General features: G+C 37.8%; 1 protein-coding gene and 1 long non-coding RNA gene across 4 annotated transcripts in view; one reads left to right on the forward strand and one right to left on the reverse strand.

The window, feature by feature from the left end:
* Positions 1 to 1,774: 1,774 nt before the first annotated feature.
* LOC136251082 (uncharacterized) lies at positions 1,775 to 5,485 on the reverse strand. 2 transcript variants are annotated; one of them, XR_010698922.1, is made up of 3 exons: positions 4,261 to 5,436; positions 2,730 to 4,203; positions 1,775 to 2,088 (listed from the first exon to the last, which is right to left on the reverse strand). It is a non-coding gene; the product is annotated as an uncharacterized lncRNA (long non-coding RNA). The 2 variants fall into 2 exon arrangements; XR_010698921.1 differs by having other exon boundaries at positions 1,775 to 4,203; positions 4,261 to 5,485.
* LOC136251081 (gamma-aminobutyric acid type B receptor subunit 2-like) overlaps positions 4,640 to 24,849 on the forward strand; it is a 39,540-nt gene continuing 19,330 nt past the window's right edge. The window contains exons 1-7 of one of the 2 annotated variants that reach the window (XM_066043461.1): positions 5,472 to 5,817; positions 5,875 to 6,009; positions 14,499 to 14,669; positions 15,575 to 15,685; positions 15,821 to 15,886; positions 16,629 to 16,835; positions 23,299 to 23,535. In XM_066043461.1, the coding sequence (XP_065899533.1) occupies positions 5,599 to 5,817; positions 5,875 to 6,009; positions 14,499 to 14,669; positions 15,575 to 15,685; positions 15,821 to 15,886; positions 16,629 to 16,835; positions 23,299 to 23,535 (1,146 nt within the window). In that variant the 5' untranslated portion in view covers positions 5,472 to 5,598. Of the gene's footprint in view, positions 5,109 to 5,471; positions 5,818 to 5,874; positions 6,010 to 14,498; positions 14,670 to 15,574; positions 15,686 to 15,820; positions 15,887 to 16,628; positions 16,836 to 23,298; positions 23,536 to 24,849 lie in introns of those variants that run through there. The other variant, XM_066043462.1, reaches the window with a different exon arrangement.

Raw genomic sequence — 24,849 nt, forward strand, 5'->3', positions numbered from 1 at the left:
ATTTAGTTGGCTACAGATTATTTACTCAGTTGCTTATATAGAAGTCAAGCTGATTGCTGAGGTTCTTTTGAAGATTTTAATAATATTCATGTGGCCCACAGTATTTCTATGGCTGCTCAAGGGAATGCACCTTGTGTGTAGGACGGGATACATATTTCCCACCAATTATTCATGATGCTCTGCCAACTATAATATGTATGACCTTAGCCAACAGATAATGAATATGATAACAATCTCTATATCTCACTGAAGCATGCTCATATAGTTATGCTGCTTGTGAATAGAATGTATTTCAGATTTCAGTGGTGCTATATACACATTGTATGGTAGTAATGGTACAATGAGTAGTACAGTGTTGCATACCTTATGGCTACTGTATTATTGTTCAGCCAACATAGAATACAATAAAAACTATATAATTGAGTCACTAAATACGTAACCAAGTATAAACTGATAATCTAAAACTCCCCAAAAAATGAATACTGAAGTGGGGAAACTTTGTCCCAAGAGTCCCCAGAATAGACAGCTAGTAGATTTCATAATTTGTCACAGGTAAACCATGAAGCTACAAACTGTCAGTATGTGTGGTTCAGACCATAAGGAAATATGATACATTACTCTACATGAAATGTATACCTTAATTTCTAAACAGTGTAAAACTTTCTTAACACTCTATATATTCTCTGTCCTCTGTACATCACCCTCAGAGGAATCATGTTACAAGAAGTATTCCCAAAGAATGGTGATCTTGTCTAATGTTATATTTTGCCTGCTGTATAGAGTAGTTACTATTAAAGGCTTCACAGAACAGCAACTTGCCTGCATGGCAATATGCACTTATTTAATTCAACTTGTCCATCCATATTCAGTTAAGCTAGCTAACAACACATGTGTTTTATTATGATTACTGTAGAAGTCACGCATTATAAAACCCTAGGAAATCATGATACAGGAATGGCAATCTTGTTACAAAAGTTATATCTTTCGTGCTGAAGATTATCATAAAGGTTTTCACAGAACCTGTGCATGCTGCACATCTACACAGTAGCTATTCAACATCATATTAGCTTTTAATTTCTATATGGTGATAGCTATATATGAGCTATACGTATTGATACAACTTTAAGAAATCGACACATGAAGTGTATATACATACCTTCAGTTTTCCTCCATTGTGGTTCGTAAACACCATGCTCAAAACTCTACATACTAGCTAACAGTTTGTTCACACAGCACAGATTGATTCTGGCCAGATATAAAATAATTCTGTTGTTTTAAAGTTTTAAACTTTGTACACATGTAGCTAGCTATGTATGCAAGAACCTAATATATAGTATAGCAACACGGCACAGTGCAATATGATACTGTATATAGCTTGTCTAATTATACACTAACACGTGTACATTTGCATGTTTATAATTTACAGTTATAACTACACACAGATTATAATCATGATCTTTTGTCTGCTAAAAATTAAAACTGACTGTCAGCTTGATAACTTGCTAACTGCTGTGTGTGATTCTTTATGCAAATTAAATACCCATTACAATTACCAAGTTTATTTCTATAAATTTCTGCTTGCTGTCATTTGTCTTCCTTCCGTGCAATAAATGCCAAACCATACAGAAAACTTGAGCAACATTCCGGCACAAACAGAAAGGACAAATTGTTGAATGCATATGTACAGTGTGCAACAATAGAAATCCATGTAGCACTTAGGGTTATGCTAATATCTGAAAGCACATACTGTAACTTAGGGTAGGTGCTACTGCTGTATAATATCACTTAACAATATGATACACCTTTTAAAATAGCACTTCAGTTGAAGGTACAACACAAGCAATTATCTCTATAATATATAACACAATATGGTAACATGTTTATAGCAGTCACTTATTACATTAACACTGTCTTAAGCTTACTACTCCACTTGGAAGTACCATGATAGCTTCATATAATTCTGGACGACAGCTTTCCTAGCTTTGCACAACCATTTCCCACTTACCGGCTTCGTGAAGTCTGCTATGACGATGGTAATGGAATCAAGGAGGTTACACAAATTGCTTTCTAATTGCAGCTGGCCATGTTCTACACAAAAAAAACAGTCACTAACAATATACATAGTAGAAATTATATACAAAAAGAATGCACAATACTAAATGTTAAGGTGTTTGCTTTACTCTCAAATACAAACATATAATATTATTATTACACAAGGCTGACTGAAGATTAGATGCATGCCTGATTTAATGTAATTGCTTTCCCCAAAAAGTGTGCATGTGCAGACATCTGTCCACACCCATGTGAGAAAATGGCTTGATGTCAGTAAGCTTTCATGCAAGTAATCTTGTTCTAAGATGGTGTCTTTATGCAAGTTTAAACTTTTATGGTTTTGTTGTTCTGAAAACGCTATAGACACTTGTCGCAACACTACATTGTTGGCCACGTAAGCTAAGTACTAGAATAACCTAACGCTTTCAGAGCAGCTTATACAATGTTGTTTATTAACCAATTTATTTTGAATTTAAATAAAATGATAGTTAGTTTAATGGTTGTATGCTGCACATGCTGTTCAATAAGCTTGATATTAAGGTAACAGATAACATCAACTTGTTTTGACTACATTTGTAAGGTGTACTAATAGACAGGTGGTTAGTTAGCAGTAAAAGAACTGATAGTTAGGAACATAGAAGTACAATTGAAAAAGAAGGTGTAAAGAAAACTGTTACCTCATCATAGTTTCTACTGGTACCTAGTACCCTTTGTTTCCTTTGCACCATTTATAGCAATAATCGGTTACTTCAGGTGCTGATTATTGAAGCAAACTTACAGTAGTTTAAAACCAGTTTTGCCCTAATCAACATGATAACCTGGCTGAAAGAAACTACATGACAGGTTAGCTTCACAAATTAAGTACCACAGTGGTATGCAACATGTAGAATTGGTTACTGCATGATTAACATGGTGCATGACTTTTAGTAATTTATACCATGTTTGCTTTTGGTTGTACATACAAGTTCTTTTTAGGCAACTTCAACTTGATTAGTTAATTGCTTCATGGGCGAAAACTCAAAAGTACAGGTTTGGTAGATTGGCATAAAAATAATGTATTAACAGAAATCATTACAAAAATAGCAACAGGTGTGGTCTTGATGAATCATTTGTAGCTGTTAGAATTTGCAGGTGAACAGCATTGGAAAATTACGAGGTATATTATTATGTGCTTAGAGATGGCATTAGCAATTTAGCATTTAAGCTTGATTTCCCACAGATGAAAATTTATTCATCTATGAAAAGGTGAATCGGTCGGGCCCATGAAACAATGATGTGGCCTCAACACATTTTTGTCAACACACACACAGTAATGTGCTTGTAACCCAAGAAAGTAGGTGCTCTCAACCACAAGTATGTTGAAGTGACATGCACATGATCAGAAAATCTTTTGTGGTGACAACACCTGCATAATCTAGACATTTGGTTATGGTCCCAAATTAGCCCTTAGCATGTAAACTGACCTGGAAATTCAGGACACCTTATAATAATCAGGATACTTTTGCAAGGTGTCCTTAGTACACAGGATCACTGAGTGAGGAAATGGTGTAGAGCCAGCTGAAATGTTCCATACAATGTTAAATCCGCCATGTTTAAAGCTACTGCACCTTTCGCCAGGAATATTAATGCATCGTTTGAGTGTAATTGTCACAAAGTCTACCAGAACTACGGTCTGTCATAGCCATTTTTAAAGAACAGGTTTGGACCTCGGTTTAGGGGAATAAACTCTCTGTGTGGCCATTATATTGTTGGCCAGCTCAGAATGCGTTCACACTGTATCCTATCCCAGGCCAACATGTGCCCGCCTCTCCTTGTTGTGCTGTGCTGGACCCAGTTTGGCACAGCTCGATTGATTCACACTGCAATTTGTTTCAAACCGTGCCATGCTCTACCCAGGTTAGAAGGTAGTGAGAACGGGGATGTGAGGTTGATTGTGGTTGCAGATTGCCTACTAGGAAGTACCTTTGTGTCACTCCTTGCACTGTACTTAAGCATATATCATATATTCAAGACCAAATTAACACCTTCCTTGCTGAGCTGCATTGTACCTTCACTTAAATCTTCTTGTTGCATGTCATAAACATCATTATGATCACACAGTGATGCTTGATCCAACTCCACGGGGCTCGAATATCTGTGATCAAACTCACACTGTTGAAATTGGATTGCAATGTAATATTTATTTGGAAACACATTACAGGTACTCACCATAGAGTGAAGTCCCCTGTTCACTGGCCTGCTCTCTCCTATCAGTTTCTTGATGACTGCGTGATCAGGTCACGTGATCTTCCAGGGTTCTTTATGATTCTCAATCCAGTCCAGTCATAATGGTTTCCGCAGTGTGGACGTCGAGGACGACGTTTATGCTGACGTCCTTTCCACTTGTACAATGCCGTAAGGTTCTCGAAAAGGGCGGTCGAATATTCTTGGAACAATGCCGGTATCCTGGTCACCATCTGTATCCACCAATTAAGCTAGTATACTCGACAAAGCTGACCTATTTTGTACACATAGTGCAAAATTACGGCACCTGCAAAATGCGCTATTAGTACACGTAGGATAATAGGTTGGGTGTATCATAGAGTAAAGGGATAGGAAACGCAAGCGATTTCCGGTTTGATTTCCGTTACGCGTGACTTGATAGGACAAGACAGTTTTGTGCTCAAGCATGAGAATTAGTGTTCTAAGCAGCGTAAATAGTAATCCAACAGACTACAGCAAGTATTTAGGCCTATGTGAGAGATTTTGGCGAGAGAATTCAGACCGTAGATTTTGTAACAAAGCGCCCCGGCGTATCGCATTAACCGTGGTTGTTACACGCTGTCACACTTTCGCTCATAGTACCTTCATGCCTCGTCCATACCGCTTCTTTTATAGCCGGTTCCACTTTCGAATCTTGTGGTAAGCTAGGCGTGTCACCAACACAGTCTTTTACCGTTGCGTTGTACTGCAAGGTGGTTTAAACTTTTGGTTAAAAATTGAAGATACTTAGTCGTTTCTTCAAGCAACAGTTCCTGTTTTGCTCCGATATTTCCTCTGGTTCCCTCTGTTAAATGGTAAGGAATAGGTTTATCACAGTTAAAAGGATAGAATATATTTACGAAGAAAATAAAGTGGTTTAAAGTAATTTTTGGGCCGTTTTTTTCACTTTCAATCTCCTTTAATTTTGCGTATAACTTCCTTGAGGGTTGGTACCATCCTATTTCCCTCGATTACTTACTTGAGTTCACTGTAGCGAAGTTTCACAGTCGTTGGTTACAAAATTCTGTCGTTACAACAATTTGTTTCTCTTTGATACAAGCGCAGCAAGCGTAACGAGTATGTTCGTGACGTAGATCTAATACACGAAATTCCAATAGAAGTGTACGTATTTTGTGACGGCACGTTATTGCGTTTCTTATCCCTTTTAAGTACTCTATTATCTATGGGTGTATGTAGGCATGCCAGCATGCGCTACCGACATGTTAGCTATGCTATGAATATGTACACAAGGCGTACGTGGCTTAGTTTCGCTTTCACGGTTGCATAGCATGAGCAAAGATTCGGATGGCGTTCATGACAAAAGCATTGATCATTACTTTGGCGTTGTATACTGGAGAAGCTTATGGGAGGGAAACACTTCATATTGGAGTTCTAATATCCCAACAGCTAGGAGCCGGGTTTGATTACTCAGGATTTTTACCTGCCCTGTCCCTTGCGTTAGATACCGTTAACAAAGATTCGTCGCTTCGGTATAGGCTCAGTGTCACAGTCAACAATTCACTGGTATATCAAACTAGCCTACTGTATGCCGATATAAGATTAATGTATACATCCATATAGTGTGAAGCAGCGTCTAGCCTGCGAAGTTTCATTGACCAAATATTCAGTCAGAGCCTGATAATGCTGATTGGTTCGGATTGCTCTGTCGCTACTGAACCTGTTGCAGAAATTGCTCCCAACTGGAACCTCGTGCAGGTCAGCTAGCTCAGTTAGTTAATTAAGGCTATGTGTTGTCTACTGACTGAGCCATTTATTTATACGCTCTGTGTTCTAGCTAAGTAGCTACGAAGGCTTGGGTCTGCTTAATATTGAACACTACTCCGAGTTTTGTTAGAAAAGCGAGAAAGTCAAATCTCTTGGTTCAGTTATGTTGTTGACTGGATTTTGGCAAGCTGGGAAATTAAAAACAGTTGGGAAGAAAATGGAAAATTGAAAAAAAAGTGGGACTCTAATAATATTTAGCTATATAGCAAAAATTTGCCTATTGTGCAGTACAGTAGCTATCTAGCTATGTATCATGGGAAAAAAGTGGGGGGGAGGGGGTCATGAGCTGACAGCTGGAGGCTTGTTCATGGTTGCAGTGATTACTTTTGTAAGGGGGTCTGGGGGGATGTTCCCCTAAAAAGTTTTGGTGCTACGAGATTGAATTTGGTGGCATTTTGTTTTGCAAAAGGGTAATCATTCAGGTACGAAATTATGCACAATAAATTCTTCCACTACAGTGTATATATGTGATATTATAGCTGCCAGTTTGGAAACCACAGTGATATTTAATTACGTGATACACTCGTGACGTCACACAAGATAATTATTAGAGGAGCCTTGCCCCTCTCATCTGAATGTCGGGAAAAGGGGGGTCTTGTACTACATGTACTACTACTACTGTACTCTCAAGTCTGCTAATTGGTGTAGTACGTAATACGATGTTATGTGTATATTATTTCAATAATGTTTATAATGTGTATAGGACCATAGATCCTTTTCACCCCCGGATAGGAATGTGTATAGGACCATAGATCCTTTACACCCCCGGATAGGAATGTGTATAGGACCATGGATCCTTTACACCCCCAGATAGGAATGTGTATAGGACCATAGATCCTTTACACCCCCGGATAGGAATGTGTATAGGACCATAGATCCTTTACACCCCCGGATAGGAATGTGTATAGGACCATGGATCCTTTACACCCCCGGATAGGAATGTGTATAGGACCATAGATCCTTTACACCCCCGGATAGGAATGTGCATAGGACCATAGATCCTTTACACCCCCGGATAGGAATGTGCATAGGACCATAGATCCTTTACACCCCCGGATAGGAATGTGTATAGGACCATGGATCCTTTACACCCCCGGATAGGAATGTGTGTATAGGACCATAGATCCTTTACACCCCCGGATAGGAATGTGTATAGGACCATGGATCCTTTACACCCCCGGATAGGAATGTGTATAGGACCATGGATCCTTTACACCCCCAGATAGGAATGTGTATAGGACCATAGATCCTTTACACCCCCGGATAGGAATGTGTATAGGACCATAGATCCTTTACACCCCCGGATAGGAATGTGTATAGGACCATAGATCCTTTACACCCCCGGATAGGAATGTGTATAGGACCATAGATCCTTTACACCCCCGGATAGGAATGTGTATAGGACCATGGATCCTTTACACCCCCGGATAGGAATGTGTATAGGACCATGGATCCTTTACACCCCCGGATAGGAATGTGTATAGGACCATGGATCCTTTACCCCCCCAGATAGGAATGTGTATAGGACCATGGATCCTTTACACCCCCGGATAGGAATGTGTATAGGACCATAGATCCTTTATACCCCCGGATAGGAATGTGTATAGGACCATGGATCCTTTACACCCCCAGATAGGAATGTGTATAGGACCATAGATCCTTTACACCCCCGGATAGGAATGTGTATAGGACCATGGATCCTTTACACCCCCGGATAGGAATGTGTATAGGACCATGGATCCTTTACACCCCCGGATAGGAATGTGTATAGGACCATGGATCCTTTACACCCCCAGATAGGAATGTGTATAGGACCATAGATCCTTTACACCCCCGGATAGGGTCTCCGCATACTTGCTGTACTTACGTGCTGATCTATCCGCACCATTAATTAATTGGTGATGACTGGGAGGAGAAAAGTCTGATCCATTGTTCTGTAGTGAATTTCGTGTTGTTTGATACAGTAATCTTGTTCTTTACTTTGAATAAGGCGGAAGGGTGATTGTGGACGCAAAACCAGTAACAAAACTCGCTGACAGACCCAAGCAATTAAAACTTTGGCTAGCTGTAACTCTGGAATTGTTCACTCTATGAGCGTCAAATTCAGTCTGTAAGTATAACTTGGGATAAGGAATCGAACCAGCGAAGCCATTAGTCCATATCTCCGTGTTCAAATCTTGCCGCTTGAATGGTGGCGACAAATTTTGGCTAGCTCTACCCACCTGAAACAACGTCTTCTTAACTTGCAATTTGATTTGTGTACTTATCCATCCTCTGTTAATCGAACTGAATTAAACTCATCGCCTGTACTGTCCACTAAACAGAGAATTAATACGCTAATGTCGAGTTACTGATGCGTCAATTTGTAGAAAGGTGTCGATGGAGGTGCGGATGGAAGTGTTAAAAACAGAAGATTCCAATCCCGGGGTATAAAAGATCTATGATAGGACACACATGCAATGTATAAGATTTCACAGTCTTTTGAAGCCAGGCAACTGTTTCATTTCCTTGTTTTTATATAGTATGGTGTTATAGGCCTCACAATGCCTTCACAATACTAGGGCAGAATTGGTTAAGTAAAACCAAGCCCAAAATTGCCTTCAGTGTTACTCGAAATGCTTCCAATCTATAGGTTGCCACTAACTTTGGAATTTTCTACTGACTAACTGTTTAACTAACCGATGCCTTCAGACAAGCATAACTCAATGACAGCTAAGACTACCAGGCTTGGTTTTTTGCTATTAGATGTGGCTAACACTAACAGCCTGACAGTTCCTCTTGGCACACCACAATACGTACAATGCAAGCATCATGAAATTATTACCTTTGTCTAAAGCCTGTTAATATGTGGAGTCTGTATTCCTTTGTGTCCCTATTTTGCTGACAGTGCAAGGTGTTGATTTGTTGTAGCATACCAAATGCTTTTGTGTTGAAAATTATCTGCAGTTACCACACCATACCTTCAGCAGTCAAAGTGAGTAGATTAGTTGTAAGCCAGCTTCATTCTCCATGTGTAGAGCTGTGTAATGGCAGATCATAGTTGCGGAAAATGACTACATGTATCATAGGAGCACATGTCTTGTACAATAATATTATAGTCTCTGTAGGTGGCTCCAGGAATTTTGATGGCTAGTTTCCAATCTTTATACTATTATATGTTTCCTGCATGCATACTCTTAGCATGCTTCATAAATCTAAGGGAATCTGGGAGTATGCTCACCCAGGCAATATTGAAAATTGTGTAGTCTGAATTGAATCTGGTAGCAATTTTTGCCTAAATACCTTTAAAAGTTGACAATTTCTCATAGTAAGAACTTAATTGACATGTGGGGTGCTTGTACTTGCTTCTGCTGGCACAGTATCATGGCAGTGTGAGCAGATTAAAAGTTCATGAGACAATGTGAAGTTTGAAGCATGTAACAGACATGCATGGATGCCATCTCAGGGAGTCTCTGACCTCCAGTAAGTTAAGGAAGTCAGTAAGATCAGAACCAGTCAAGTTTAGCATACAGATGAAAGGAAAGATGCAGTTCTGATAAACCAAAACATGCACTTATTGCACAAATGAAGACTTGCTGGTAATGTGTTTATCACAATTTTTAGAATATTTGGTTCCTTAATTAATTAAAACTCATTCACTGCTAATATACTGCTATATGACGGAATCAATTATAAACGCCTGTAGCATCACTTTCTAAGGGCTTTGTCGCTAGCCTCTGCTCATATTCTGTAATGGTCACACCTTTAAGTTTAAACAGGAACAGAGAAAACCGGTCCCTCGTGTATGGTTTACAGGAAAGATGAAATCATTGCACACTTTTTGATGGTTGCCGGATTGTAGACGATTTCTCGAAGTGATATTAACTTTGCTAACGGAGAGAAACAGAAAGGAGAAGGCTAGAGTAGCTACATTTGTATGCCTCAAATCAATGGACTCATATATGTGCATGCGCACTTGCTGAAATTCCTAATAACCATACCTAGAGATAATTGCTGTAACTGTCAACAGGTTAGTAATGTTTATTGTGTTATTGTACTAGACTGATAAGTTGTGAAATTTTACATTTGGTTTTGCCCAGGCCAATTTTTGCACTATAAAGTTATATATTGGCTTTGTGGTTGTTAGACAACACCTCAATAATTGAATTCCTTGTTCTATAGCAAGTAGTATGGTTTACAAGCTATGACAGTTTAGAATTAGTTTGGTTTTTAAGTCTACGGCTCAGACTTAGAGCGGGATAAAACCTCAGCCATTAGAAGCAGTAGATTTGATCACGAGGCTCTACAAATTTGGCAGTGAGGGGTTTGATCACGATGGCCATTTCACTGTTGCATTGTCCAAATGTGTTATTTTATCATGCCTAAAACTGTCACAGCTTCTATGCAATATAAGTATTCATATGTAGCTCAAAGGACAAGTCACTGATACACACATAACATACTGCTAGGTTTTTACTTGCTACATAAGAGTCCAAATGATTACAACACTATAGCATGACTAGAGGAAGTTCCATGTACATAACCTATCACTTCAATGACTAAATTTAAGGCATTATATATTATCTAACTTCAGTGGTAAAAAGCCTGAGCCAAGCAGCATATTTTTGGTTTCAGTAGACAATCTGTCCTCAATCGGTAAGAATCGCCATCAGCTCATTCGAATGTTTTGCTCATGAAGATGACAACAAGGTTGTGATATCTTAGTAGTAGCTAATTTACTAAAGCTAAGTTCACATCAATAAGATTATAATTCACTATAATTCACACTCTGCAAGTATTACAAACAGCACACATTTATATAGTCACACTAAGAGAATGTTCTAGAACTACAAAGGAAATTAAAAGTTACTAAAATAAGTATCAAGTACAAGAAACTAAAAATAGCTAATTTTATTCATGAACATTAGTCTACATACTTAAAGATTATTGTCTCTAGATAGTTCAAAGTCTACAATACCACAAAGGTGACCAATCTTGAGGGACTTGCTGAAAGCAACACTGCTTGAACAGTGCCACAGTAGACCATATCAACTTGTAGATAGAAACTTTCCACACAACTACAGTCCACAAAGTTTACAAACCTCAAAGATATCTTCTTCTATAAAACATTACGTGAATTTACACCCCTGCATTTAAACCATCATGACTTGGCAAAGGAGCATCAGAATCGGTACAACGTGTCCACTACTATATTCTTTACGATGTCAGCATTCCAAAATGCTTAATTGCAAGTCTGCATGTCCTTCCGTATATGAGTTGTTGAGCAATCAATATCAATAGCCACTATATAGTGGCTTATGGTGCATGCATTTTATTCAGCTTTAAGGGTAAAATATACTAGTTCTGTTCCTCACACTGTCAAATGATTTATAGTGAGTTTATTACTGCATGTACTTCACTATACATGATGAAACTCTGCTAATGGGTGCATTCAAGAATTGTTAGTTATCTGTATTGTTAATATACTTTCAGTTTTCAAAGAAAGTTTGTTTCTCTTGTAACACCTATAATGAAAGCAACTATTGGCTATTCAACAATAACAATCAACCAATTTACCATTACTTCTTCACAATAGTTTCCACTGTATCATATAGTATAGTATAGTACTGTATACTAGGGATCATGGAGGTTTGGGTTTTTCTGTCCAATAAAAACAGCTTCACAATACCATCCTGGTGCCTTGGCAGTATTGGTTAGGTATAACCAAGTGCCTTCAGTACGACCCTAAATGCTTCCAATAGATTACTACAATTTTTTTTTAATTAGATTTTTCTACTGATTAACTAGCTGCCTGTCTGCCTGCCTGTCTGTCTTCAGATATCAATAACAGCTAAGTCTGTAGGCTTGATTTATTCACTGTTCAATGTCGCTTCGTGCCTTTTGGCATACCTATACAATGCATGCATCTAGGAGTTGCCTTTGTCCTCCTTTGTGTCCCATTTCCTTTTGCTGACAACCTATAAGGTGTCAATTCGCGGTACCACAATGGTTTCCCTACATTTGTAAACAGGAATTGTCAATATTTTCAGATAGGCACTTCTCCTACTGTTCTTCATTTATAATGCTGTGAAATGGGCTGAACATAGCTGAATGTGAGGCGAATGGCCACTTTACTTTCAAGTCTGTAACTTATAAAATGGAGGGCGCATTCAGTCAAAAACATTACCTCTGGTGCCATCATTTCTTTTGATGTGGTAGCTTTGCGCGGGTTCATTGTAGTATAGCGGCGTAGCCCCCAAAATTGGCAATATTGTGCACTTTTTCATAAAGCCACGAAACTTTCCACATAAATAGTACTCCTCATGACATGCATTTTTAGATATAGTGCCATCGCTGATTTGACCTTTGGTGACCTTTACGGCCATTTTTGTACAGAAAATTGATCATTTGTGTCTTTAACTCCCTGAGGCAATAATTAACTTGTTAAAACATGGTACCAATCAAAAGATCTTGCTGATAGAAACATGTAGGTTTTTATTTGAAGTCAATAGGTGATTTCATTACAACGTTATGGTCATTTTTACTAGCTGCAAAATTTGATAAATTTACCTGCCCTTGAGGTGTGAATTACCTGTGGGCAGATAATTATGTATACATTTATCAACTTTTCAACTAATAAAAATACTCATAACTTAAGAATGAATTCACCTATTGACTTTAAATAAAAACCAAGTTGTTTCTATCAACAAGATCTATATTTTGGTACCATGTTTTAACAAGTTAATTAATGCCTCAGGGAGTTAAAGACAAAAATGATCAATTTTCTGTACAAAAATGGCCGTAAAGGTCACCAAAGGTCAAATCAGCGATGGCACTATATCTAAAAATACATGTATTGAGGAGTACTATTTATGTAGAAAGTTTCATGGCTTTATGAAAAAGTGCACGATTTTTTGGTCGTGCCGCTATACTATTGCTCATAATAATATTACATATAAAAGTAAACAAACAAGTATGAGACCAATTAAGAGTTTTAAGTTTGATTAGGGGAGGTTGCCTACACCTGCAGATTTACTAGTGGACATTTAATCCCTAATTCAGCTATACCTGGAGGTCGCCTACACCTGCAGATATACTATAGTCGGTACGCGTTCACCTGAGCCCCCGCCAAATATAGTAATATCAAAGAGATGAACATGTGTTCACTCCCAATGGTTTTGTACAGGAACAAGCATGTTTCATGTTGTATTGTATTGTATTGTATTAATGCTTTACAGTGACCAGCACTGAAGGTCTGCAGCAACATGTGCTGCAGCCTTAGGATTACCTAACCTAATTTCATGTAAGCATGTTTGTGTGCCTGAATCATCCATACTAAATGTATGGGATATTTTTAAAGCCTCTTAACTCACTTGTTCTTGCCCGTATCAAAGCACTTTTTTGTTTAACAGTTCCGGCATTTAAAGGGCCTCACAGCGCTACTAAATGTTTGGGCAGTTGGCCCATTGAACAAGAGTTATTAACAAGAAACGAGGGCTCAGGTGAACGTAAGCAGACTATAGTAGACATTTGATCCCCAATACAGTCATGGATATAGACTAAATTTGGGATTAAATGTCCAGTAATATATCTACAGGTGTAGGTGACCTCCCTTGTTTCCCTGCTTTTTCTTCCATGATCCCTAATTGAACTTAACATTCCTTATGCTTTTCAAATAATTGCATTATATAGCTTTGTGCTGTGTATTAGTTATAGATACAATGATTGCATGATTGTGTAAATATGACTGTCTCAGCAAAAACCCAACTTGTTAACACAACTTCCAATTTTTTTTTCTCAGCATATTCTGCCGTGTCCAAGGAATGGATCACTGAAATATCAGCTTTCTGTGGTGAGTAGTTTTGGAATTATAGTGCTAGACAGCAGGAAGAACAAGACAAATTGATTTTTACAGCGACTATACTGAAAATAAACTACAGGCAGTTACATTCACAGCCATAAATTTTGTTTCCATTAGTCTACAATGTTGGAATTTGGCTTAAAATGTTCCCCATGGATTAGCAAATCCACCAAGGTGACATGTTTGCCTTGTAGTCACTTACGCATATATGTAGGTGTGAAGGCAGTTTAGTTGAATAAATGACGATAATTTTGTTTATGTTTACTGAATCGTATATAAACGCACGTGACATGCATACCATCGGGACTATAGAAACGAAACAAAGATTTTCAAACCTTCCATGAGCAGGTGAATAAGATGGTGTATAATTTTAATGGATTTGAATCTTCCTTCTCTGAGTAATGGCCCAATAAATACTTGTGTGTTTTTTCTTTGTAGCATGCATAACTCTGCAATTTTTTTAATATGATTTTTCTCAAAACACATGCTTGTGCAAACAAGTTTGGTTTTCACTGAGACAGTCACAAATGTGTATATATAATTATTTTGAGGTTGGTAAATGATCATATGTTTTTTGTAGATATCACCAGCATCTACCTCACCTCGTCTTTCTAATAAGAAGTTATTTCCACTATTCTTACGAACAGTATCAAGTGATGCAGAAGTTGCTGTAGGAATAACAGCAGTCATGAAGAAATTTGGATGGTCTAGAGTTGCTTTAATAACACAATCGGAGAACATATTTACATTTGTAAGTTGTAAAGCTGTTGTTAGATGGTCACTCATACTGAGTAGTGTTTAATCACAAGCCTCGGTTCTCTTGATTTTGTCATAGAAATACTAATTAAACACGAATGCAATAATTATGGGTACCAGTATTACAGTAGTGCATAAAATTGTTTGTACTAGCCATGTGTAAACAAAAGGCATTTTCTACTGGTATATACCCATTTAGCATGGGCATTCACTTGGGGTTTAACTATAGCATATTGCCTGGGAAATGTCTAGATACTTTCCAGGCAATATGCTGGGAAAGTGGTTCACTTATGTCTTTGATTCCCAACCAGTTCAAAGATTTGGTATGCTTTGACTTATTACATTGAGCAATGCGCAACTTTGCAACCTTATTGTGGGATTTAGAATTGTTAGCGAAGTATAGTTACTAGTTCATTGTAATAAAGGATATTCTATGGCTAATCATCACTAAATAATTGTTTGGGAGATGCATGGATGAGTATTTCTAAGCACCGTAAGCTAGTATAGATATTGGTGCTAGCTGACATGTTGAATAGATCATGCAACAAAATTGCTAAATTAAAAAAGGTTAGTAATTTATACCCCTAAGTAAGTGTATATGTACTTTATTTAATTAATATAGTTTCTGCCATAGCAACAAAGTTAGTAAGCTTACTAAAGTAAAAATCAACCTTGATATATTAAATCTTGGTCCACAATCATTAGCATGCTAACATTGTGTATTGACGTATTGATAACATTAATGCTATCTGCTATTTAAAACATAATGTGCCATCAAAGCATCAGTAACAGCTGTAATAAATTTTCTGTTAGAAAGTAATCAGACTAGTGGGACCTATTAATTAGTTGTAAAAGATTTGGTTAATAAAGTAATATGTATTCTTCTATGTTTTATTTCAGGTTTCTACAGAGATTAAATCTCATCTTAATAAAGAAAACTTGCAGCTAATAGGAGAATATACATTTAACACAGAAGATGATAATGTAGATTTTGTTGTGGATGCATTGAAGGTAGATAAGTGCATGAATTTTTTAATGCAAATATTTATTGGTGTGTATAAATAGCCAAAGTTTCATCATGTACTATGTATATAGTAGTAGCATACTGTATGTTGCACGTATAATTTTTTTTTCAAATTGATGTAGAATTCTCCAGCTCGGGTTATTTTTTTAAACATGTATCAAGAATTTGCAATAAAAGTGATGTGTGAGGTATACAAGTATGTATGTAATAGTGACTTGTTTGTATGTAGTGTTGTATGTTATGCAATTAGCTGTATGTATATATGTGGCCGGATTTCACATAACAAGGCTTCCACACACACAAAATCAAACTTACGTTTTTACCAGAAATGGATTGCTGGCCTAATACACTATCATATTCCACACTGTACTTCCTTCAGGACTGGCAAGTCTGGTTTCTGTGGCACCTTTCTTCCGACCCTGTCAAAGCCACGATTGGAAGATTGGTGCCATTGAATGGCCATGGCTTTGTGATAATGGTGTGTAGTGAGCGGGGACTTCACAGAGAGCTCGCCAATAGTGTTCTCAGTCAATTTGGAGTGATTTGAGGGCCATGGAGGGCCATGGAGAGCCCAAACTTGGCCTCTGGATTCCAATCGTCTTCTTGCTTCATTTTATACCCCTATATTAAGCCCACCCACCGCCCCACACCCTCCCACCCTATTACTACCACCTGTGATATTATTACCCGCTCGAGAAAAGCTGCCCAAAACAGGGCTAATTTTGGGTATCAGAAATGTATACACCCACTCAGTGATAGCTAGTAAATAGATGTATACTTGGTGCAAATTTTGTTTGCACAGCTGTAGGCACTGGGAATTAGTTATTACACAACGATTACTTAAAATCGCCATATCTCCTAACGAAGCTTTGTGCGTCGAAGCCGGGTTTTGTCAAATTCAGTCACATATACGTAATATAACCTGTACAGGTACTTGAACACCAACTGACTCATCCCAAGTTTGCATGGATGTTTTTTACCTGGTACAATGACAAATGGTGGACTAACACTAGTTGTACAATAAATGATCCTGCAAAAGAAGCAGCTATAGAAAACATCTTGTTGACTTCACTACTCTTTGATCATTATTCCAGAATTGATGAGGAGCACAAGGATGTACCAAATGTGGGGAATATAGTACGTTATTATTACTAGTTAGTGTTTGCCATGTGTTTTTAATTACTGTAATAGAATGCACATATAGTATACTGTTAATGTACATATAGTGTCCAATAGACAAGTATCAAGACACACGGTAGTGTGTCGTGCGGCCCAAGAAGCCGGCACGCAACCCCGTGAGTATATTGACAGGAAGAAAGAAAATGCAATTTTCGCACCTCCGTAGCTCTGTGCTGCCTTGATGAAACAAGACGAACTTTGCTGTGTACATTTCCTCCAACTTCAGTACTCCACATTCCAAATTTGAGCGAAATCGCTTAAGGCATTCCTGAGATATGCGACTTCAAAAATTGGCTTAGTTTCTTCGTTTTTTTTTCTTCTTCTTCTTGCACACTTACAAAAACTGCTATAAAACGCGAACGCGTTATCCGATTGCCTTGCAATTTGGCACACAGAAGGGGGGTATAAAGGCGCATCTCGGTACCAACTTTGGCTGGAATACCATAAACAGGCAAAGAGTTATGAGCGATTATGTACGAACATAACACCAATATGTTGTCAGGCCTACAGGGTAAACCGCGTATGGGAAGAAGTTGAAAATCGGTGGGTGAATAGGTTAACTATTGAACCTCAAACCTTTTGTGGTTTGAAAGAAATCGAGCTAAAAACCAGGAAGATACAACAACAAAACCAACAGTGTGTAACAATCACGCAACCGAGTTTAGCTAATAAAAAACTACTACTTGCCACGCCTACCAGATAAACCGCTTGGGGTAATGCTTTGAAATTCACTGTACAGATGGAGTAATCATCTTAGAAAGGCTCTTCAATGGTGTAGAAGAATCAGACTTAAAGCCACGGAGTTATAACACGAAATCCAACTTGGTGTAGCAAGTGCGAGATCGAGATACTCTAATAGAGCAGTAATCCTAATAGAGCAGTCACCCTGAACAGAATTCAAGAGATCAGTTAGAAATAAGCAACCTGTATAGAGATCAGCTACAAACAAATCACCCTGTAGAGAGTTCAGCTACAAACAATTCACCCTTTTCAGACATCAGTTAGAAGAAGTTTTCTTGTAGAGAGTTCAGTTACAAACAAATCACCCTGTTGAAAGATCGGATAGAAGATGTCACCTCGTAGATAGTTCAGTTACAAAGAAACCACCATGTAGAGAATTCAGCTACAAACTAGTGACCCTGTAGATACATCAGCTAGAAGAAGTTACCTTGTAGAGAGTTCAGCTACAAAGAAACCATTCTGTAAAGAGCTCAGCTGCAAACAAATCACCTATACAGAATTCAGCTACAAACAAATCACCCTGTAGAGAGATCAGCTAGAAGAAGTTACCTTGTAGATAGTTCAGCTACAAACAAATCATCCTGTCGAGAGATCAGCTAGAAGAAGTTACCTTGTAGATAGTTCAGCTACAAACAATTCACCCTGTACAGAGCTCAGTTAAAAGAGGTTTCCTTGTAGAGAGTTCAGCTACAAAGAAACCATCATGTAGAGAATTCAGCCGCAAACAAATCACGTGTAGAGAGTTCAGCTACAAACAAATCTCCCTGTAGAGAGATCAGCTAGAAGAAGTTTCCTTGTAGAGAGTTCTGCTACAAACAAATCACCCTGTAGAAAGATCGGCTAGAAGAAATCACCTTGTAGAGAGTTCAGCTTCAAAGAAACAATCATGTGAGAGTTCAGCTACAAACAAATTGTCCTGTAGAGAGATCAGCTAGAAGAATTTACCTTGTAGAGAGTTCAGCTACAAAGAAACCATCATGTAGAGAGTTCAGCTACAAACAAATCACCCTGTAGAAAGATCAGCTATAGAAGAAATCACCTTGTAGAGAGTTCAGCTACAAAGAAACCATCATGTAGAGAGTTCAGCTACAAACAAATCACCCTGTAGAAAGATCAGCTATAGAAGAAATCACCTTGTAGAGAGTTCAGCTACAAAGAAACCATCATGTAGAGAGTTCAGCTATAGAAGAAATCACCTTGTAGAGAGTTCAGCTACAAAGAAACCATCATGTAGAGGGTTCAGCTACAAACAAATCACCCTGTAGAAAGATCAGCTATAGAAGAAATCACCTTGTAGAGAGTTCAGCTACAAAGAAACCATCATGTAGAGAGTTCAGCTACAAACAAATCACCCTGTAGAAAGATCAGCTAGAAGAAATTACCTTGTAGAGAGTTCAGCTACAAAGAAACCATCATGTAGAGAGTTCAGCTGCAAACAAATGACGTGTAGAGAGTTAAGCTACAAACAAATCTCCCTGTAGAGAGATCAGCTGGAAGAAGTCACCTTGCAGGGAGTTCAGCTACAAAGAAACTACCATGTAGAGAGTTCAGCTGCAAACAAATTTTTATTATTTCATTTATTAATGCTTTACAGCACAAGTGCTGAAGGTCTGTAGGACACCTGGTCCTACAGCCTGCTCAAAGACTTTAGCTACTTAAAGTGTGTTTGAAAAGTTGGAGAAAGGAGAAAAAAATCCATGACTGTACCTAGGTAGCCTCGAACCTGCAGCCATCCGATTTACGTTCTAACGCTTACAGGAGTCTACCAGGTGGTGAGGATGTTTTCTCCTTGTTATTTTCATGTAATTATATCCATAGGAATTCTAGAGAGTAACTCATTATCTCAAAGTACCCCAAGTAGAACCAAATGGACACTAGTTTATTTATTAATGCTTTACAGCACAAATCACCCTGTAGAGAACTCAGCTACAAACAAATCGCCCTGTAGAAAGATTAGCTAGAAGAAGTTACCTTATAGGGAGTTCAGCTACGAACAGATCACCCTGTAGAGAGTTCAGCTACAAACAAATCACCCTGTAGAGATTTCAGTTACAAAGAAACCACCATGTAGAGAGTTCAGCTGCAAAAAAATCAATCACTCTGTAGAGAGTTCAGCTAGAAGAATTCACCTTGTAGAGAGTTCAGCTGCAAATAAATCACCCTGTAGAGAATTCAGCTACAAATAAATCACCCTGTAGAAAGATCAGCTAGAAGAAGTTACCCTGTAGAGAGTTCAGCTACAAAGAAACTACCATGTAGAGAGTTCAGCTGCAAACAAATCACCCAGTAGAAAGTTCAGCTATGAAGCTATGAACAGATCACCCTGTGGAGAGTTCAGTTAGAAACAAGGAATCCTGTAGAGAGATCACCTAGAAGTATCACCTTGTAGAGAGTCCAGCTACAAACAAATCACCTGTAGAGAGTTCAGCTACAAACAAATCACCATGTAGAGAGATCAGCTAGAAGAAGTCACCTTGTAGAGAGTTCAGCTATAAAGAAACCACCATGTAGAGTATTCAGCTGCAAACAAACACCCTGTAGAGAACTCAGCTACAAACAAATCGCCCTGTAGAAAGATCAGCTAGAAAAAGTTACCTTGTAGGGATTTCAGCTACAAACAAATCACCCTGTAGAGAGTTCAGCTACAAAGAAATCTATAAAGAGCTCAGCTGCAAACAAATCACCTGTACAGAATTCAGCTACAAACAAATCACCCTGTAGAGAGATCAGCTAGAAGAAATTACCTTGTAGATAGTTCAGCTACAAACAAATCACCCTGTAGAAAGATCAGTTAGAAGAAGTTACCTTGGAGAGAGTTCAGCTACAAAGAAACCATTTGTAAAGAGCTCAGCTGCAAACAAATCACCTGTACAGAATTCAGCTACGAACAAATCACCCTGTAGAGAGATCAGCTATAAGAAGTTACCTTGTAGATAGTTCAGCTACAAACAAATCTCCCTGTAGAGAGATCAGCTAGAAGAAATTACCTTGTAGAGAGTTCAGCTACAAAGAAACCACCATGTAGAGAGTTCAGCTGCAAAGAAATCACCCTGTAGAAAATTCTGCCAGAAACAAATTTCCCTGTAGAAAGATCAGTTAGAAGAAGTTACCTTTTAGAGAGTTCAGCTACAAAGAAACCATTCTGTAAAGAGCTCAGTTGCAAACAAATCACCTGTACAGAATTCAGCTACAAACACATCACCCTGTAGAGAGATCAGCTAGAAGAAGTTACCTTGTAGATCGTTCAGCTACAAACAATTCACCCTGTAGAGAGAGCAATTAGAAGAAGTCACCTTGTAGAGTGTTCAGTTACAAAGAAACCACCATGGAGATTTCTGTTATCATTATTATGTATTACATATATAATTTGTACATTTACTGATAAAATATTTAAAGTACATCTACTTCATCTTTTCTTCTTCCTGTAGTAAAGGAAAAAAACATAGGTTAAAAAAGTCCCAAAGCTGGCCATAGGCCAGCTTTGGGGTATACAAATACAAAAAGAAATGAAATCTAATCCAAAACAGCCAAGCTGTAAAAAAAGTGTGCGGCCCTCAGAAAGGCTATGGTGAAAAAAGATGTGAAATCCAAGTTGGCAGCCAAGAAATAGCTGTGATGGTAGGTTAATGGTAAAAATTTTAATAACGACAATTCAGGTGAATTTTTGTGCCGCTTCACAAAATGAACCTGAATTGTCATTATTAAAATTTTTACCATTAACCTACCATCACAGCTATTTCTTGGCCGCCACCTTGGATTTCACATCTTTTTTCACCATAGCCTTTCTGAGGGCCGCACACTTTTTTTACAGCTTGGCTGTTTTGGATTAGATAATATAATATATATAATATTATTAAGTATGTAAGCCATTGCTATTGAGACCATGTCTATTTGAAAACTTGTTGCACAGGCCTGGCAAACTCAAATTTTGCACAGGCTTTATGGAAAAATAATACATGAATTAAATTTGTAATTGATCACAATACTTTAATAGAACAGTCAATTGCTCTAAGTTTGATCTCAAAGAGTTTTTAAAAAAATATGAAGTTTATCATAGGCATAGACTCTTTAGAAAGAGTACGTACAAATCCTAAAAATGTCACTATCTTGACATTTGTCTAGGCCAGTGCTCCAGTCCTGATAAAGGAAAATTCAAGTCAAAACTCAAGTCTTTAGTGCTGTGTATAGCTCACTGAGCTATGTATTTAGTCACTAACTATGCTTATACCCTTCATAATTGTTATGTATGTTGTATTTGACATTCCTGTGAACTGTACTGGCTTTTTCTCTTTTTTATCCGACCTACCAGCTATCCTGTTTTTCTTATAACAAGATTCAAGCAACAAGTTTTCAAATAGGTGTAGCCTAACAGCAGTATTAAACACTTCAAAGAATGCGACCAAAACAGCTGTTTAGTCCTAATCATACAGTTACTGATACTAAACCAACATAATATAGATAGTACTCACTAAAAGTCATTGCTGCTAGCTACCTCATTTTATACTTTTTAGCCTTGTAAATGGAACCCTACAGCAACATACGCAGCAGGAAATTTTCTAACAAACATGCAATCTCAGTGGCACTGGGTGGTACTGTGATGGTACTAGTCTACATGGTATACTTGTATGCACCTCATACCATGTCAATAGGTACTTCATATACTGTAAAGTAGAAGTCCATTATAGGTGCATGGATACAGTCTTTTAATTTTTTTTCACTTTCAATTTCTTTTTAGTAGTAAAATTGTGACCCAGTCTAGGAAAATCGGTCTTATTGTCTATTTGAAAGCATGGAGAAATGCCGGTTTTAAGTATTTAGCATGCTGTAGCTCGCCAATGGTTGAAGCTATATGTACCTAATTTTCACATGTTTTACATCAATTCCGTACCTTCCAGAGCATCCACTGTGCAAGTAGCCAACACCTAAGTTTCCCACTATTTTAGATAGTTTTTAAACTGAGGTTGACTGTATCAGGCGAGCTCTAAAAGGGGAGGGAGGTTGGGGCCCAGAAGGAGGGCACGAGGCTGTTTAAAAATTGAAAAGGAAGTCATGGGGATGAATCAAGCCAAGATATGGGCCATTCAGGTCTCAAAACTGGCTTACATGAAAGGAAATTCACAGCACAGGTCAATATCACAGAGCTGTACAGCCACATACAGCCATTCCCAGGCTGATCAGAGCTTCATTTTTAAGGCCCCACACTGCATGTACGGATCACCACTGGGCTTGGGAAAAGCAGCCAGCAAAAGCAGACCATTCAAGTCTAGCTGATTTTGATTGTAAAATTAGATACGTAGTTTATTCATGTAGCTTTGTGTTCTTGGTGAAAAATTGACATGAGCGATAAGACCGGTTTTCCCAGATCCAGTCACAATTGTCTCCTTACAATATGCTGATGGTGTTAGCTAGCTGCTTGAATTTTTGTCTTTACCATATAATTAGCATTTAATGCATGGGTCTATCTACGTATGTGTGCTTATTTAACATTGGCCTGGTGAGCATTAGAAATATACACTACAAATATACACTACCTTACTACATTTTTTATCTCTATTAATTGTACAAATACATAATGTGGACACATGCATTGGTGTGTACAATATTTACAAAGTTCATTGGCTTATTAGTTGAATTGATGCTTTGCTTTTTTCACTTTTAAATTTTTTTTTTTAATTTGCAGACTTGGAACAATTATGAATCATATTATTACCATGAATATTCTGATATGATGGGACTCAATGTGTCTGCTCAGCTAGAAGATAGTGCATACATGTTTGATGCAGTATGGGCAGCAGCTCTAGCTCTGAACAATACTAATGATAGTTTGGTCAACTTTATGTACAACAGTCAGGAAGCTGCTAATATTTCTCAGTCCATACATAAGAATATGATAAATTTGAATTTTTTTGGATTAACTGTAAGTGTACATGCTAGCACACATGTGTATCTAGTGGTTAAGATATATGCATCGCTCAATCTATTTTATATGTAATATGGCTACAAGGTATACTGCACTTATTTATATACACCCCAACTCTGAAGTCAGAGGAAGTTTACTTTGCCAAGGTGTTTATCAACAGTAAACCGATGACTGAGAAGGAAAGGTGTATATAAGTGCAATACACCAAAGTAATCCATGGTTCATATCAAGATTCAACACACGCGGCAGTGTGTCAAGAAAGCCAGCATGCCACACTGGGAGTATATTTACAGGAATAAAGAAAAGGCGATTTTCACACATACATAGCTCCTTGCTCTCTTCTTGAATTGGAATCTTTTTTGTACTGCTAATTCCCTCCACCTTCAGCACCCCACATACCAAATTTTAGCAAGATTTCTTAACGCACTTGTGAAATATTAGCCCTCAAAGTTCAGCTCAATCTCTTCGTTTTTTGTTTTTTTCCTTTCTTCGTTTAGGGGGCTCAGGGGGCTTATATTATTCTCTTTGCACACTTTACAAAATGACTGTAAAATGCAAATGCATAGCTCAATTTTCTTGAACTTCGGTGCACTTTTAGAATGTATTTCGGCATACCAAGTTTGGTGTAAACCTGATAAATAAAGCTACAAACAATTATTTGCATTAAAAAGGCCGACTTGTCATGCCTACAGGATAAACTGCTTATGGAAATAACAAAAAATCAGTATGTGTATAGGTTAACCATCATATCTCAAGCCTTTTTGTGGTTTAAAAGAAATCGCATTGGCAGCTATAGAGTTACAAAACAAAAACCAAACAACTGTAAATCGGGGGTCAATATACTCTAATAGAACAGTCACCACAGAGTAAAAAAGGTGCATAAAACTGTCCAAAAAATCTTACCAGCATTTTAACCAGGGACCTCCACACTGAACACCCAAATAAATAACCATTGAGCCACTGCTATCACAGTTGTTCATCTCACTTAATTTCTACTAGCTAAATTCATACTCAGTAGTAAAAGGTTATAATTTCATGATCTACCAATAGAAAATGTAGATTGTTTTAGAACATTCTATGTGTGTTCTATTAGAAATCCTCAAACATGTGCACTTTTTTAGAGTATTACAAGTAAACTCTGCAATACAATACCATTGTGACTTCTCTAGTATTCTATCAAATCGAAGCCAATATTATAGCCATTCAGGTGCCGATTGGCGGCGTAGTACACTGCTATTAAGACCCACTCACACCAAACATCATCATAATCATCATGCTAAGTGCTATGCTAGCAAAACTTGTGATATAACC

The sequence above is a fragment of the Dysidea avara genome, chromosome 3 (assembly GCF_963678975.1).
Source record: "Dysidea avara chromosome 3, odDysAvar1.4, whole genome shotgun sequence".
Taxonomy (NCBI): domain Eukaryota; kingdom Metazoa; phylum Porifera; class Demospongiae; order Dictyoceratida; family Dysideidae; genus Dysidea; species Dysidea avara.